This window comes from Plecotus auritus (genome assembly GCF_963455305.1).
Source record: "Plecotus auritus genome assembly, chromosome: 7".
NCBI lineage: Eukaryota > Metazoa > Chordata > Mammalia > Chiroptera > Vespertilionidae > Plecotus > Plecotus auritus.
The window spans coordinates 16,113,252-16,127,492 of NC_137774.1; the positions used below are offsets into that span (position 1 = coordinate 16,113,252).

The window sequence follows — 14,241 nt, forward strand, 5'->3', positions numbered from 1 at the left end:
TCTTCTAACGCCACTTCTTCAAAATAGACTCACCCAGGCCGTGGTATTTTGTGGAAGAGCCACACTCAAGGGGTCAAAGAGCCGCATGTGGCTCGCGAGCCGCAGTTTGCCGACCACTGAGCTAGGGTATGGGAAATTGAGCAGTTACACTGGACTCTCAGGTCAGAAATCTCAATGCATTTCCAACTTCTTTCATTATTGTAGGCACGCTCAATCTGCCCACAAGAGGGAAAAGAGGAAGTTATTTCACTTAAAGGGACCTCTGTAAGTGAACAGAAGATCATATTTTTTTCCTGGAAAAGTTGCTGAGCAGGCATTCACTTCAGGGGTAGTAAGTTGGGTAGGGCAGGGGACAGCAGTCAGTAGAGTCCCTTCTTCCTGCAAGATGACTCTAAACAGAATGACTCTCAAGAGGATTCCAGAGCACCCAGGCAGAAATGCCTGAGGTCTCCCAGCCCGGGGGTGGAATGCTTCCATTCCTGAGCCTGGGCAGGTGCAGCCTTTAATAAGGCAGGGATTCTTTGAAAGAAGAGAAAGGAGGCTAGACTGGCCACAGGTGAGGCTAAGACCCCTAGCAAAACCTGGAAGGGGCATAAACCTCTTCCTCACTGCCTTCTGAGGTGGGGTCAGAAAGGATGCCCGGGGGCGGGTAGTAGCAACGTCAGCATCTTCACTAGGAAAGGCCAAGGCTAACTCCAGGTTCTTGCCCCCCAACTCCAGAGTGGTGGCAGAATGAGTGGGCAAGGTGAGCCGCACAGCCCTTCCTGGGCCAAAATAACGGGGGCCTCTCCTGGTTCAAGCCGGAGATCTGGGCTCCTCTCAGCTGCAAGAGATTTGGGATTGCGTCCAGGGGGAAGAGGGCCTGCAGGGCAGGGTCGTCCAGGAGCCACGCTGGGGCCGGCCAGGCAACCGGGCCCCTTCAGCAGAGTCCTGGGGGACCCAGTGCACCGCGTTGGAGGGAGTGGGGAGCGGCGAGAGCCAAGCCGCTTCCCGCTCTACTCCGGGGCGGGCCACTGGCCGGGTGGGGGTGAGGAGCCGACGGAGAGGCTGGCATTTCATTGAGGAGGTAGTTCACGTCCCACCGGACACCCGCAGAGGCCGTTAGCCGCGAATGCCTGGCCCTTTCCTCCCAGAGAGAAAGAAGAGTCCCGTGAGCGCCTTACCCGCGGTTACACGACAGAAACGGCTGCAAGCGGAATAGAAAGTGCGGGAGCCAGGGACCCGCCCCAGCTTTGACTCGGGGCCTTGGGAAGCTCCGCCCCCGCTCCCGGCAGGGCCCGCCCCTCTGACCCAGCGGCCAGAGATGTTCCTCAGAGGTCACTCAGGCCCCGGCCGCTGCTTCCACAAGGACAGTCAATCCAGGTAGGTTTTTCAAATTACCTTTATTTCACCATTTTTTTTCAGCACTTATGTACAAGTACAATGGGGCGGACGACCGCACCCCAGGGCCCGACAATACGACTCAGAGGATCAAGGCAGTCCCGCCCCACATCAACCCCATTGATTACACACACCCTGCCGCTCAGCCTCTACCCAGAAGCCGGATAAAAACGCTTTAAATAATGAACAGCCTGGCTGGCCTGAACCCTGGCTTATTAATTAGCATTTGAGAGTTATACTGTAAATAAACAACATCATTGTGTTAAAGTCATTCATTATAGCACCAACCAGGTTAAATACTATTTTTCTATCCTTCCCCTTTTGGGCTGGTGAGATTCTTCTTTAAGTAATTTTCTCGAATATGTCTTTTAGTGTTTTTTGGTAACCTCTTTCTTCACCAACTGTACCCAAGACTTGTGAGAATAAACAAGCCACCTTTTCTGTCAGGGAACAGTTTAGACAGCGCCACATTGGACTGCATGGCTTGCAGCCACTATGTTGGCCACATGGCTTGCAGCTTCCCTGGGGCCGCATCTTGACCCCCAAAAGCCAACCCCTCCCTTTGAATTAGCCTATCGTGAAAGACTGTGCGCCTGAGCTCCAGTCAAGAGGGACAGGTCCCACGCGACAGAGATTATAAAGCCAAGCAGACCACCTGCTCATGTGCAGGTGCTTCCAGACCGGGTGTGTGCACCCTTCTGCGTACAAGTAAAGGTATTTGCTTTGCTGCCTGGCTCTTGAGTATGTTTTGTGTTCTACCAGGACCCACAATTTGGGGGCTTGCCTTATTTTTGACTCTCTTCTGTAAACAAAGGGATGACCTGCACCCATGGAAGCAAGTTCTTCTCCACTCATCCTGGGGCCAAAAACATTCAGTGTTTGTCCCATCCAAGTTTTGCAAAACACCAGCCTCTCTTTTCTGTTCTAGACTCTAGGGCTAGGTACCCCTGAATAGATTTTAAACCTCCAGGAAGTCATCAGGATTTCCTATGCCTCAGACATACTCATTTGCCCACCCTTGAACTTTGCCAAGATTAACACAGGAGCCTGCTTTTCACTTTTCCTGTTTCTATTCCCCGCCCCACCCCCCAACTCTACTGTAAATAAAATCTGCCTTGACATAGAAGAAAAGGTAACTGTTAAATTTTTTTCCCTTTAATAGAAGTTTTTTTATTCCTTCCTCTATAGTGGAGGGGGGCGGGGATGTCCAGTCCTCAGGCCGTATAAGGCCGGAGAAATCATTTGGTCTGGTCCTGCCAAGGCATTAGGGGTGTGTTAATTAAATGTTTGACCAAATATAGCAGGCTAATTTTTAAGTTGGTAATTTTGTATGGCCCGAGAATGATGTTATAAATATCCAAATGGCCCTTGGCAGTAAAAAGGGTCCCCACCCCTGCTCTATAGGATTAGCAAAATATTTCACACTACCTAATTTTCTCTCCCTTAAATAAAAGAAAAATGTATGTAAAATTACAACAGACTCTGCTCAAAAGGTGCTGGTGGTTTAATTAGCACACTCCCCTCTCCTTTCACTGAAGTGTAGAAACCCAGAAGGTAGATATTCTTAAATTCATCAATGGGCTCTTCAAAAAACAACATGCCAATTACTAAGTCTTGAAGGAAATTACTTTCTCTTTGAGAAAGGAAGAGTTAACATTCCTATCATGCTCTGGGTATCCTTTTAATACCACATAGCTGAGCCTTGGGATAGGATAGAGAAATTTTAAGTAATTCTTGAAAACAACTTTCAGGTAATTTCTTTTCGTTCCCTCTCTTTTTTTAAAAAATATTTTTATTCATTTCAGAGAGGGAGAGGGAGGGAGAGAAACATCAATGATTAGAATCATTGATTGGCTGCCTCCTGCACACCTCCTACTGGGGATCGAGCCCGAAACCTGGGCATGTGCCCTTGACCGGAATCAAAACTGGGACCCTTCAGTCTGCAGGCTGACACTCTTATTCACTGAGCCAAACCAGCTAGGGCTCAGGGTGAATTTCTTTTAAAAACTGACAATTAACATATAACCCCATACAAACATCTGCATTAACCAAGAAAAATACTCAACTTCAATACAAGCAAAAGAAAAATGGTATAAGAAGTTCAAGTTATACTCTCCAACGCACTAAAATGGAGAAAGGAGTTTTATCCAAATCAACTGAAAAGCTGTCTTTCTACTACTCATTCAATGTTTAAAATGAAAATTTACGTCTGGTCTTTGATTTGCTCCAAAAAAATAATGTAATACAGGTATTGTCTTGACAATTCAATGATGGGCTCTATTCATATTCATTAGATTAAGAAATAAGCAAGGGCTTCTGCCCCACACCCCAATGACAATAAAGATCATCTCTGAGCAGCAGGCAGTTATTTAATACATGGTCACTTCTCAATAGCGGTGGCTGTACCAGTCATTGTTGTTGACCTGAAGAAGTTCTGTCACAACCTGCAGGATGTTGTAATTGTGTTTCTTCAGCAGCCTCAGGTTCAGCTGCCTGTCACAGAATCCCATTTCAAAGAGATGGGCCATCAGGGCTGCTGTCTGATCTTCAGAAACTATTGGCTGTGTAGAGTCAAGAAAAGCAGAACGTTTTCTGTATATTTACATGTTATCTTGCAAGTCATATTAATCTTTCCAGATTTATTAAAAATATTAGGTGGGTAGATGCAAGGGTATGACACTCCTGTCCACCTGATACTAATGGGTCATCTGAGAGGGTAAGAATGGGGAAGGCCCTGTTTTGGATTAGGTATGGTTTGTCCTTAGAGCCAGGAGGAGATGCTTCAGAGGGAACTTTCAGAAGAAAGTATTCTTTGGCCAGATGAAGTAAAAGATGCAAACTCTGAAAATAAAGATACTTGTGAGGATGGGACTAGTATAAGCAAGAGATGAGAGTGTTACTGGAAGTTAGTATGAGAAACTTAATTAGATGCAAAAGAGCTGCAGAAAAAACTGCCTGGAAAATTATATCCTAGGTGATCTTTTAAGGTTTTCTTTTTTAAGAATAGAAGTGATGCAGGTAAGAGGGGGCTAACATTCATTTACTCCCTCTTTAGGCAAAATTCTATGGTGGACACAACCTTATTAAATCCTCGTAACACTTAGAATACCCTGACTCTTACCATTTATTTACTGTGTTGAGTATTAATTCCCTTATTTATGAAAATGGAGGTACAGAATACATCCTATTTTGTAGCACTGAAAGGATTAAGGTGAGAAAGTATGTAGATGTGTTGAGTGCATATTCTGCTGTTTCCCTCTACATCTAATTCCACTGTTCCCTTCATCCATCCTTCTTTCATTTCAGAATTATCCATTCTTTTTGCCAAGTTAATCCTTCCACATGTACTTTGTATCTCATTAACAATCACGACCTCAGAAATCCTTTTCTATTAATTATCCTCTCTCATCTTGACTATGAATCTCCTTTGCTACTAGCTCGTCCATCTTTAAAAATGTTTCCCTCTGACTTAAGTACCCTAGTTTTTACTCTCGTTTTCCCTTGGTAATCCAGCTATCTTGAAAGTGAGGCATTATTGCACTGTCAAAGTCCTTTCCACCTGTTCACATTTCTCTGCACATTTGAAGCTGCTGGCCAGGTCTTCCTCAAGCTCTAGCACAGAACTCTCTCATTTGCCTCCAAGTTCTCAGTTTTCTCTTTGAAGGGGCGCTCCTTCTTTCCATGATCTTTAAAGGCTGCTTCTTGCTTTTCTGTCTTCCTGGAAAATCCGATCCAATCACATGGCTTTTGCTATAACCTGTATACAAATGACTATCTCCAGGCCAAATCTCTCCCTAAGCCAGGTGTACATTCTCAACTGCACTCTGGATAACTTTACCTGGATGTGCCTCAAATTCAACACTACCTAGACTGATCTAATTTTCTTCTCCTCTTGCTCAAATATATTCTTCCTGCATATCCTCTCTTAATGAATGATACTATTTATTGCCTAAGTTGAAAACTTTGGGTTTATCCCTGACTTCTAGCCATTTAATCATAGTCTCTAAGTTTTGCTATTTCTCTCTCTCTCCTATACTTTTTTTCCACTTGCACATGGATTCTCAAATGGTTTTCCCAGCTCCACTAGCCTCCACATTAGAGTGACCTTACTATGAACAAATCTGATCATGTTATAGACAAATCTGATCAGGTTAATGACTTCCCTAAAACTTCAAACCACTTAACACAGCATCATGCTTGCATAGCAAAGGTCTTTTCTTATTTTTCTCAGCCTAAATTCACCTTCCAGACTCATACTTCCAAGTCCTTTTACTGGTTACTCCGTCTACAATGCCCTTCCTATATCTCTCTCTCCTGGCAAACACTTATTTTGTCCTTTCGAACTTAGTTCAGGCATCACTGACCAGGAAGCCATCCCTGGCTCTACCCAGGAGCCCACCCTAGGCTGAGGTGTTCCATTTGTCAAGAACACCGACACTGTATCTGACATTCTACAGTAAATGTCTGTTTACCTCACTTGCTTCCCACTGTCTATGGGCCGCACTGGGGCCTTATTCATCTGGTAGCACCGGCGCTCAGCACTCGGAAGAGCTCCACAAATAGTGCCTCAAAAAACATTAGGTGTTTTTCCTTTCCTCCCTTAAGAAACTTGACCAAAGTCATACAGCTAAGCTAAAAAGTGGTGGAATTGGGTGTTAACCAAAGACTAAACCTAAAGCTTATGCTTCCTACAATGCCATGCTACTCTCCAACCCAGATGACACAGTTTTCATTGATGACTTGGGTTTGGTTCATGAAAATAAATCATGCACTGACCTGTGCAGTGACTGGTGGTCCAGCAAACAAGGCCTTGTATGCAGAAGCAGCAACTGACAAAGCCCCCTTCACCAGTCCCCCAGCAATGCTGCTCCCATGATGGTGGTGCCTGTGGAAGAAAACTAAATTATCTCCCTAACGAACACAAACCATTATCTTCCTACAAGATAATCTAAGTTCTAATCCTTAAAAGCAAATGAAATTTCCTTGAGAAAAAAAAGAGTAAGTTTTCTTATCCATTTTATAGCTATACATCTTGATGTAGGGCCCAGCTCTACTGCTGCAAAGTATGGGCACTGGAGAAAACACCCCACGCTGATTAACATGCCAGCTTTCAGTCCCAGCTGAAAATTAATGTGGTCAGGACATTGTGGGGTATTGGCAGTATCTGCTCAATCACCTCAGCGGAGACACCTCCCAAAGGAAATGTGATTTTTTACTGGACACTCGTTGGAAGAAGCCCACCTTGACAATGTTCTGAGATGACTGGGAGCAGAGAGGCAGGTGTGTCTAGTTACTAAGATGCAAGTGGGCTTGACCTTCCTGCCTTCTCCTCTGGTACTAAGGGTGAGTTGTATTGAGGACACTCTTTCTGGTATGGAATGTGAACACTCTTGAACATCAATTTTAACCCTCTGTTCAGTGTTGCTCACAAGTTCTAGAAATAAGAACAAGAAGGAATGATGGCTCTCCTTCTCTGCTCTGTGGACTGGCACATGCTCCGAGAAGGCTTGTTTAAGCAGAAGCAATACTAGGATATCCACCTGCTTCTGAAGAAGAGGCTGCACAAGGTCCAATTACCTTGAGTGGTCATAGCTCTTCTGTCTGCTGTTTACAAGTCCTGATGAGCCTCTGGGCTCTAAAAGCAAAAGAGCTATTGGTTAGATGCAGCATCCATAAGTGCCTGGTGTTTCCTACCTCAGAGCAAGGCTATTAGTGAGGCAGGTGGCAATCTGATCACAGTGTTTAAAGCCTTTTTTTTCCTTTTAATATTTGGGAAAATTTCCAGGTGGCTTAAGGGATAAGGAGAAACTGTCCAGAATGCATTGCAAGGTGACTGTTTATTAAATCAGAAAAAGTAATTCTTTAATCCTATATTAGTTTATTAGTTCTTAACTACTTTTAAGTTTTGTTTTTTGAGGGAGTAGGAAGTGACTTTTGAGTGTCTACTCAGAACTTCAAGGTGCTATTTTCCTTATTTTGAAGATAAGGAAACAGACCTGCAGGTGTTACACTAGTAAACCTGCTAAACCACTGAAAGGTCACACAGTGAGGAAACATGGAGCTGGGGCTGGAACCTAGACTGGTTGGGCTCCAAAGCCTGTGTTCTTTCAAGTACAGCACACTGCCGACCTCCTCTATGAGGTCTCATTTAATAAATATTAAGCTGGAGAATAGAAAAGGGAGGCACACAGAAAGAGTGAAAGGGCAAATTTCTAAAAACTGCCAAGAATCACAAAGACTGAGTGCCTATTTATACCTGGTTTTATTAGAAAAGAACATAAAGAAAGAAATAAAGCTCAGGCGGATCATTACCTCCTCTGATCTGATCAGGGACTGAAGAAACTTCTGGTATGGTAACCGGTAAATCCACTCCTGGGGAGCCATGATGCTGTGCACAAGGAGGGCTCCTTCAGAAAGACACAACATTGAAAGTAAGTTGAAAAGGCACCTGTGGTAACGGTGGGGAAACAGTGCACAAAGCACAGCAGTGCCAAATTCTCTACAGAAGCTTCACATTTCTGATCCAGATCACATGTCTGAATTTAGGGATCAGGTGAGAAGGGCTCATTCTCCTTCTGGTTTTCCTCTTCAGCTACAGTCAAGCTAGAAAGACTGGCTTCAGTTTAGTCACTTCCCCCTATATCAACTGGTGCTGATAAAGGGAAATGTCTAGCTCCCTGGGAGAATGATTTTAATTATAGTCCAGGCTCTACCATTTCCCATCCTATGAGAGAGCAATGACACAGGCAGAACCTAGTAGAGAATTAAAATAACTTCTCTCTGGTTTCATATTATACTCTTTCCTTAATAAAGTTCCTAATTACACTCTGTTGGGTTAATATGAGAATTAGTTTCTGCTACCTTTGCCCATGAGTCAATAGAACAGGGAGAGAAGGTCCAGGGATGTTTGCGTTTAAAAACTGGCTCTCAATGATCAAAACATAAGTAGATAGATGATACTCAGATAGTTAAGGTTAACTAAAACAGGTATTTCTTTGAATCCAGAATCCACAAATACTGGGAAGTACAACTTTTATTCATCTAAATTCAGACTTTTACTATGGGAAATAGTCTCTTCCCATGCACGCACATGCACACGCACACACACACAAAACAGGTTTTGAGATCAAGTTGATTCCTCTCTTTATTCCACCTTTGAAGAACAGTCCAGCTGAGGGGTGTGTGGATGGTACCTGGGCAGCCGTGGTGGAGGGCCCACCACCTCTGGGGTGAGGGGCACTGTATCCAGAGTCTGTGAGGTCATGAGGATGTCGTTGATGCTGTACCCCTGCGGCTGGTTCTCCCCTCCAGGGGGTGTTTCCCCAGCCTCAACTGGTTCCTGCCCAGCCTCAATCCCAGGCTCGCCTTCAGCCCCTCGCTCCAGGCCTGGCTGTGAGAGGGCAGAGCTGTACATGGAGTCCCCCAGGGGGCGGCTGGTGTCAAAGCATTCAGGCAGGATGATGATGTAATCCTCTGAAGAAGCAGAGGACTGACTCTGAACTTCATCTTTGAGCTCATCCTCCTCATCCTCTTCTTCCTCCTCCACAATAGCCTCTTCCTCAGAGATATGGACCATCTCCTCTCTCTCATCTCCAAGTGGTCCCTCTTCAGGTGAGGCAAATTTCACTGAAGGATGAAAACAACCAATTTTAAGGCATAAGCTAAAAGCAGCCCCTGGAGCTATCCTTACCTGGTAAAGCCTTGTGGGTCATAAGCTACAGTTATAAAAGCCAGAGGAGAGGGATGACCCAAGGGAAGGGTTGTTGCTGGAACCATATCATGGCCATGTTCTAAGTCTGAAGCCTAAGCAAAGCTGAATAAAACTGAAGCTCACAAAAACAAGGTAGGCAGAAACATCCAGAACTCAGCTCTATGATTCTTAATATATATATTTTTATTGATTTTTTTACAGAGGAAGGGAGAGGGATAGAGAGTTAGAAACATAATGAGAGAGAAAGTTCCATCAGCTACTTCCTGCACACCTCCTACTGGGGATGTGCCCACAACCAAGGTACATGCCCTTGACCGGAATTGAACCTGGGACCTTTTGGTCCACAGGCCGACACTCTATCCACTGAGCCCAGTTAGGGAAGCTCTATGATTCTTAAAACTAGGAGGCCCCATTCCTTTTCCTTTTCATGTAATGTTTAATATACTGAGACGGGTCAAAGCAAAATTGATATGCCAGTTTTCAGTGCTATAAAAAGAAAAAATGTTAGGTGGTGAGTGTTGTAGGACTATATGCCTACTTTCCTCCTCCTTTTTGCAGAGTAATGAGCAGTCATGGTAGAAAATTGGCAAAACATGGCTGAGAAAAAAAAGAGTACCTATAATCCTAGCGATAACTACTGCAAACATTTTTTTTAACTTTAGGAAGGGAGAGGGAGAGGGAGAGAGAAAAACGTGAATGTGAGAGTAAGACACCAATTGGTTGCCTCTTGCACACCCTTTACCAGAGATCAAGCCTGAAACCCAGGCATGTGCCCTGACCGGGAACTGAACTGGCAACCTTTCTGTGCATGGAACAATGCCCAACTAACTGAGCCACACTGGCTAAGGCACTACAGTGAACATTTTGATGGTAAGTTCTTCCAGATTTTTAAGTTATGCATTTATGCACAAGTGTGTGTGTGCAAGTATTTTAAACAAACGTAAAACAAAAAGTTATAGATAAAATTTCATTATAATAAGCAAGAGATTTTCCCATATTATTTTGATGCACTAGAATTTGAATTTTTGGATAGTTCTTGAAATATGCAGTACTGAGAACTAAAACCATTTCCCCTAAGAACAGGAACGAGACAGGGATGTCCACTTTCATCACTCTTGTTTGACATAGTACCAGAAGTACTAGCCATAGAGATCAGACAAGAAATAAAAGGCATCCAAATTAGAAAAGATGAAATATGCAGTACTGGTTCTACCTATCTGATATCTAGAAATTTCTGTTATAGAGACACTTATTATAGCAGAATTTAAACTGGAGAAACTTAGTTCGGCATGCCTGCTTCAGACCACTATTTCCTGGACTGCTGACCTTGGAGAAAAGAGACAATTCAGCTGCCAAATGGGGGTTTCTGCTAGGGAGCTGTCAGTTTACAGGAAGACGCCTTCCTGCAGAATCCAGACAGCACAACTAGCCGCTGTTCCTCTGTGGCATGCACCTGTAATTCTGCCCTGGGAAAGTACAGAAATGAGTTAGGGTGGCTGCTTTGCTCCTGAAGCTAATTAAAATGGCCGGGTACAATATGTAGAGTCGAAAGAAACATGATCCAAATTCTAACAAAGATCACCCTGCCTCCATTCTCAGTGAAGAAGAGCACTTCTACCTATTCAGGTCTGACAATCACAATTCAGACACCACCCTCCTGTGTGGGGGAATTCTGAACACTCACTGTGCAGAGACTTCTGTCTGCAAGGTGGGTTGTGATCTGGGGCAGCATCCAAGGTAAGGGATCGGATTACAGTCTCACACACGAACTGGGTCCCACTCAGGTCATCTTCTGCCTCCTCCACTGAAGTAATATTCTCAGCCCTCCTCTTTACCGATGCCGGGGAATCTGAAAGACATGAACCTTGTCTACACTTGGTGTTTAAAATGTTAAGAACCTTTCTCCAGTCCCGTACCCATGCTTGATACTACACCAAGGAAGGGATGCTATCTACGCCATGTCAACATGGGGGGACTTAATATGAGATGCTACAGAAAAACCGTTTATAAGCTAAGGTAGGATTAGCTGGGAGAAAGGGGCATCTATAAAAATGGTGTGGTATGAAAGGGGAGGATGGAAATACTTTACAAATATTTAACCCCTTACCAGAGAGAGCTTTAAGTCCTGCCCCTTCACTCTCTTCCTGTATCTGCCCCAAGCCTGGTTTCTCTATTAAAGGGCTGTCATGTGGCAGAGGAGACATGCAGGGAGTCATATCTGGAGAAGACAGGAGAACCATCAACCAAGAAAAAGCATCACATCATCAATAGTCAGTGTCCAGAAGCAGCAGCTCATTGGCTTCTTGCTTCCTACAGGGCTAACAGAAACTCAGGTATGCTTCAAGACCTGTTGTTAAGAATTTCTCTAGACCCGTGGTCAGCAAACTGCGGCTCGCAAGCCACATGCGGCTCTTTGGCCCCTTGAGTGTGGCTCTTCCACAAAATACCACTTGGCCTGGGCGAGTCTATTTTGAAGAAGTGGCGTTAGAAGAAGTTTAAAAAATTTGGCTCTCAAAAGAAATTTCAACTGTTGTACTGTTGATATTTGGCTCTGTTGACTAATGAGTTTGCCGACCATTGCTCTAGAGTATTAGGTACGTAAGTATCTCAGACAGATGAATCAATGCAGGAAGGATCATAAGCAGTTGTCTGGTCCAGAAGGCAATGTCGAAGACAGAACCATGAATGTAAAGGGACACAAACATCTAGAGAAAAATGGAGATGAGGGTCCCTTTATGGTGGGGAGGCCTTATACAAACTTGTATTATAGAGAGTTCACTTATTACCCCCTTTACTTAGCTTCCTTTATGCCTGTTAATAAAATAAACAAGGTGGATTTTATGACAGTCTTACCCACAGGGGTATTGTGGGGCACTCTCTCCAACTCTTGGACAATGTTTATATCCAACAGCTCGAAGGACAGCAGATCCTGGGGAAAAAATAGGCAATGTTAGGCAGTACACACTGGAGTAATGTTTTGTCTTCACAGGATTTGCAAGGCCATTGAGCTCCGAATCATCCTAGATTAACTCTGTTCAAATTCATGCCCCACCTCAGCCAAGTGAAAACAAGGAAGGAGTTAAATGGAAACTAGGTATTCAAATAACCAAATGATAGAAAAGAGAGAAAATGCAGTGGGGATGAGGCAGAACCCATATGAAGAGGCAACTAAAGGGAAGTTGTGGTAAAGCACAAGACTGAGTTCCCAATTCAAAAAGCAAGCATTTAGTTCAGAAACTCCCTTCTATAGATCTTGCCATTCAGTGCATCTGACTGAATCATGGTGGGCATATCTCTAACTTTCTGGGCACCATCTATGGCTATACCACCTTCTCTTCAACAAATAAGAACTCTTTCCCCAGTGCTTTCTGTCCCTTGCCCCTCAAAGTGCTCAATCTTCCACCTGGGCAGTTAAAAGATCCACAGATGGGATGTAGAGCTCCCTCTCGCTGGCAACATTTTTTGTCTTCTGTGGGATGTAGGTTCCTGTCCCTTCTGTCTGTTCAGTTGCCCCAAGCTGAATTTCTTCTTTAGCCAGAAGAAAAGTTTCCTACAGAGAAAAACCATTGGAACACATTTTAGGCCTTTCAACAGAACTCAACAAGGCAAGCTGATGAACACCGCAGCACCTTATAGAAAAGTTGCAAAAATAGTAGAGTTCACTTATTAACCCCTTTACCTGGCTCCTATAATGACAACAACTTAAATTAACCATAGTAACAACAGTCAAAACCAGGACATTAACATTGGGTAACTAAATTTCAACAGTAAACACTCTAAAAAAGTGCCCATCTAATATAGGGAAATTGCCTAAAAAAATTGCACCAAGTAACAACTAGGGTAAGACTTCATTAGCACTTAGGGGACACACACTAGGGACACTCAGGAGACATGAATGTTAAGGAGCAAAGCCATCAGTCCAGCAGTTCCACAAGCCAGCCAGGCAGTCCTACTTTCCCTAGTGTAGCAAAGAGACTGGCAATGCATCATTACGAAGACACAGAAACACCGAGGAGCACCTGCACCAGACCCTAAGGGTACACAAACAAAGGCCCCCGAGTACTATGCCTAATATAAGCGTATCCGTGTTTTGGGGGGATAGGGGGGAGCCAACCTTTCCAGATTTCTGAAAGAACAAGCTATGAGTGGGCTCTTTTAAGCTGGTCACCTCTTCCAGTGCTCACCTCTTGCTGGCAGGTGAGTTCACCAGTTTTGCTTGAGTTAATCATGCTCTTTTCAATGTTATCAGAGCTTTCTGTGGAGCAGAGAGGATCTACTATGATACTGCACCAGACCCGAGGTCCAAACTGCTGGCCTTTGTGAGAAAGCCGCCAGTGGGAAGTGTATGTTCCCTCCAAGGCTGGGGCAATGAACTCCACAGACACAATTCCCACGTGGCCAGCCTTGAGGCAGGGGACCAAAACATCCTTCTTTTCTGTCGAAGCCATAGTTAGGTTTCCCCACATGAACTTGAGCTGAAATGAACAGTGACGAGAGAAAGAAAGCAAGCTTGTTAGCTGAGCACTCTGTCACTTCAAATCACTTCATCTTCACATTTTTGTGGGAAAAATACCTTTGTATCTGTACTCCACTTTACATTTCCTGTATTTTTCATCCTCCAGTGTTTGATAAACTTGGTTCCTGGCTGAAGGTGAGTCCCATCAGGCAAATTCTCATCCACAAATGCTGCACTGAGGGTTGGCATAACTGGGGCACAGGGCTGCAAAGGGAGCCTGAAAAGAAATTCAGATAGTCACCTGCTGTTGGATGTGATGGCTTCTGAATATCCAACACTGTAGTTTGAGGCTCTGACTCTTGAGGATGCACTAATGCATTTGCCATATAAGTAATACTAGTAACATTTTTTAACAAATGGAAGACAAATCTGACTCCTGAACTAAAAAGCTATGATGAGGACCTGTAAATAAAACAACTGAAGAGTCAGACTTAAAATATTTGCTCTTTTTGTTTCAAATCCAGACTGCCTCCAGTGAAAAGAGTTCACACCACCAGTTCTGAACCTTACTGGTTTCTATCTTTCTGAAGAAGGCAACAAAGGAAGTGTCAAAAATAACTACCAGACCACCCTTTTTAAGAATGTTCGGATCAGAGAATGGGAAATTTAAGAGTTTGGGTGTTAGGAACTACCA

The 14,241-nt window shown here is 44.1% G+C and overlaps 1 protein-coding gene across 4 annotated transcripts in view; it reads right to left on the reverse strand.

Moving 5' to 3' along the window:
* Positions 1-1,363: 1,363 nt before the first annotated feature.
* NBR1 (NBR1 autophagy cargo receptor) overlaps positions 1,364-14,241 on the reverse strand; it is a 32,557-nt gene continuing 19,679 nt past the window's right edge. For 3 of the 4 annotated variants that reach the window (XM_080678553.1, XM_080678556.1, XM_080678554.1), the window contains exons 11-21: positions 13,665-13,824; positions 13,276-13,566; positions 12,495-12,641; positions 11,945-12,020; positions 11,199-11,309; positions 10,776-10,940; positions 8,574-9,006; positions 7,693-7,787; positions 6,958-7,015; positions 6,157-6,265; positions 1,364-3,941 (exon numbers count right to left, since the gene is read on the reverse strand). In XM_080678553.1, the coding sequence (XP_080534679.1) occupies positions 3,768-3,941; positions 6,157-6,265; positions 6,958-7,015; positions 7,693-7,787; positions 8,574-9,006; positions 10,776-10,940; positions 11,199-11,309; positions 11,945-12,020; positions 12,495-12,641; positions 13,276-13,566; positions 13,665-13,824 (1,819 nt within the window). In that variant the 3' untranslated portion in view covers positions 1,364-3,767. The remainder of the gene's footprint in view (positions 3,942-6,156; positions 6,266-6,957; positions 7,016-7,692; positions 7,788-8,573; positions 9,007-10,775; positions 10,941-11,198; positions 11,310-11,944; positions 12,021-12,494; positions 12,642-13,275; positions 13,567-13,664; positions 13,825-14,241) is intronic. The other variant, XM_080678555.1, reaches the window with a different exon arrangement.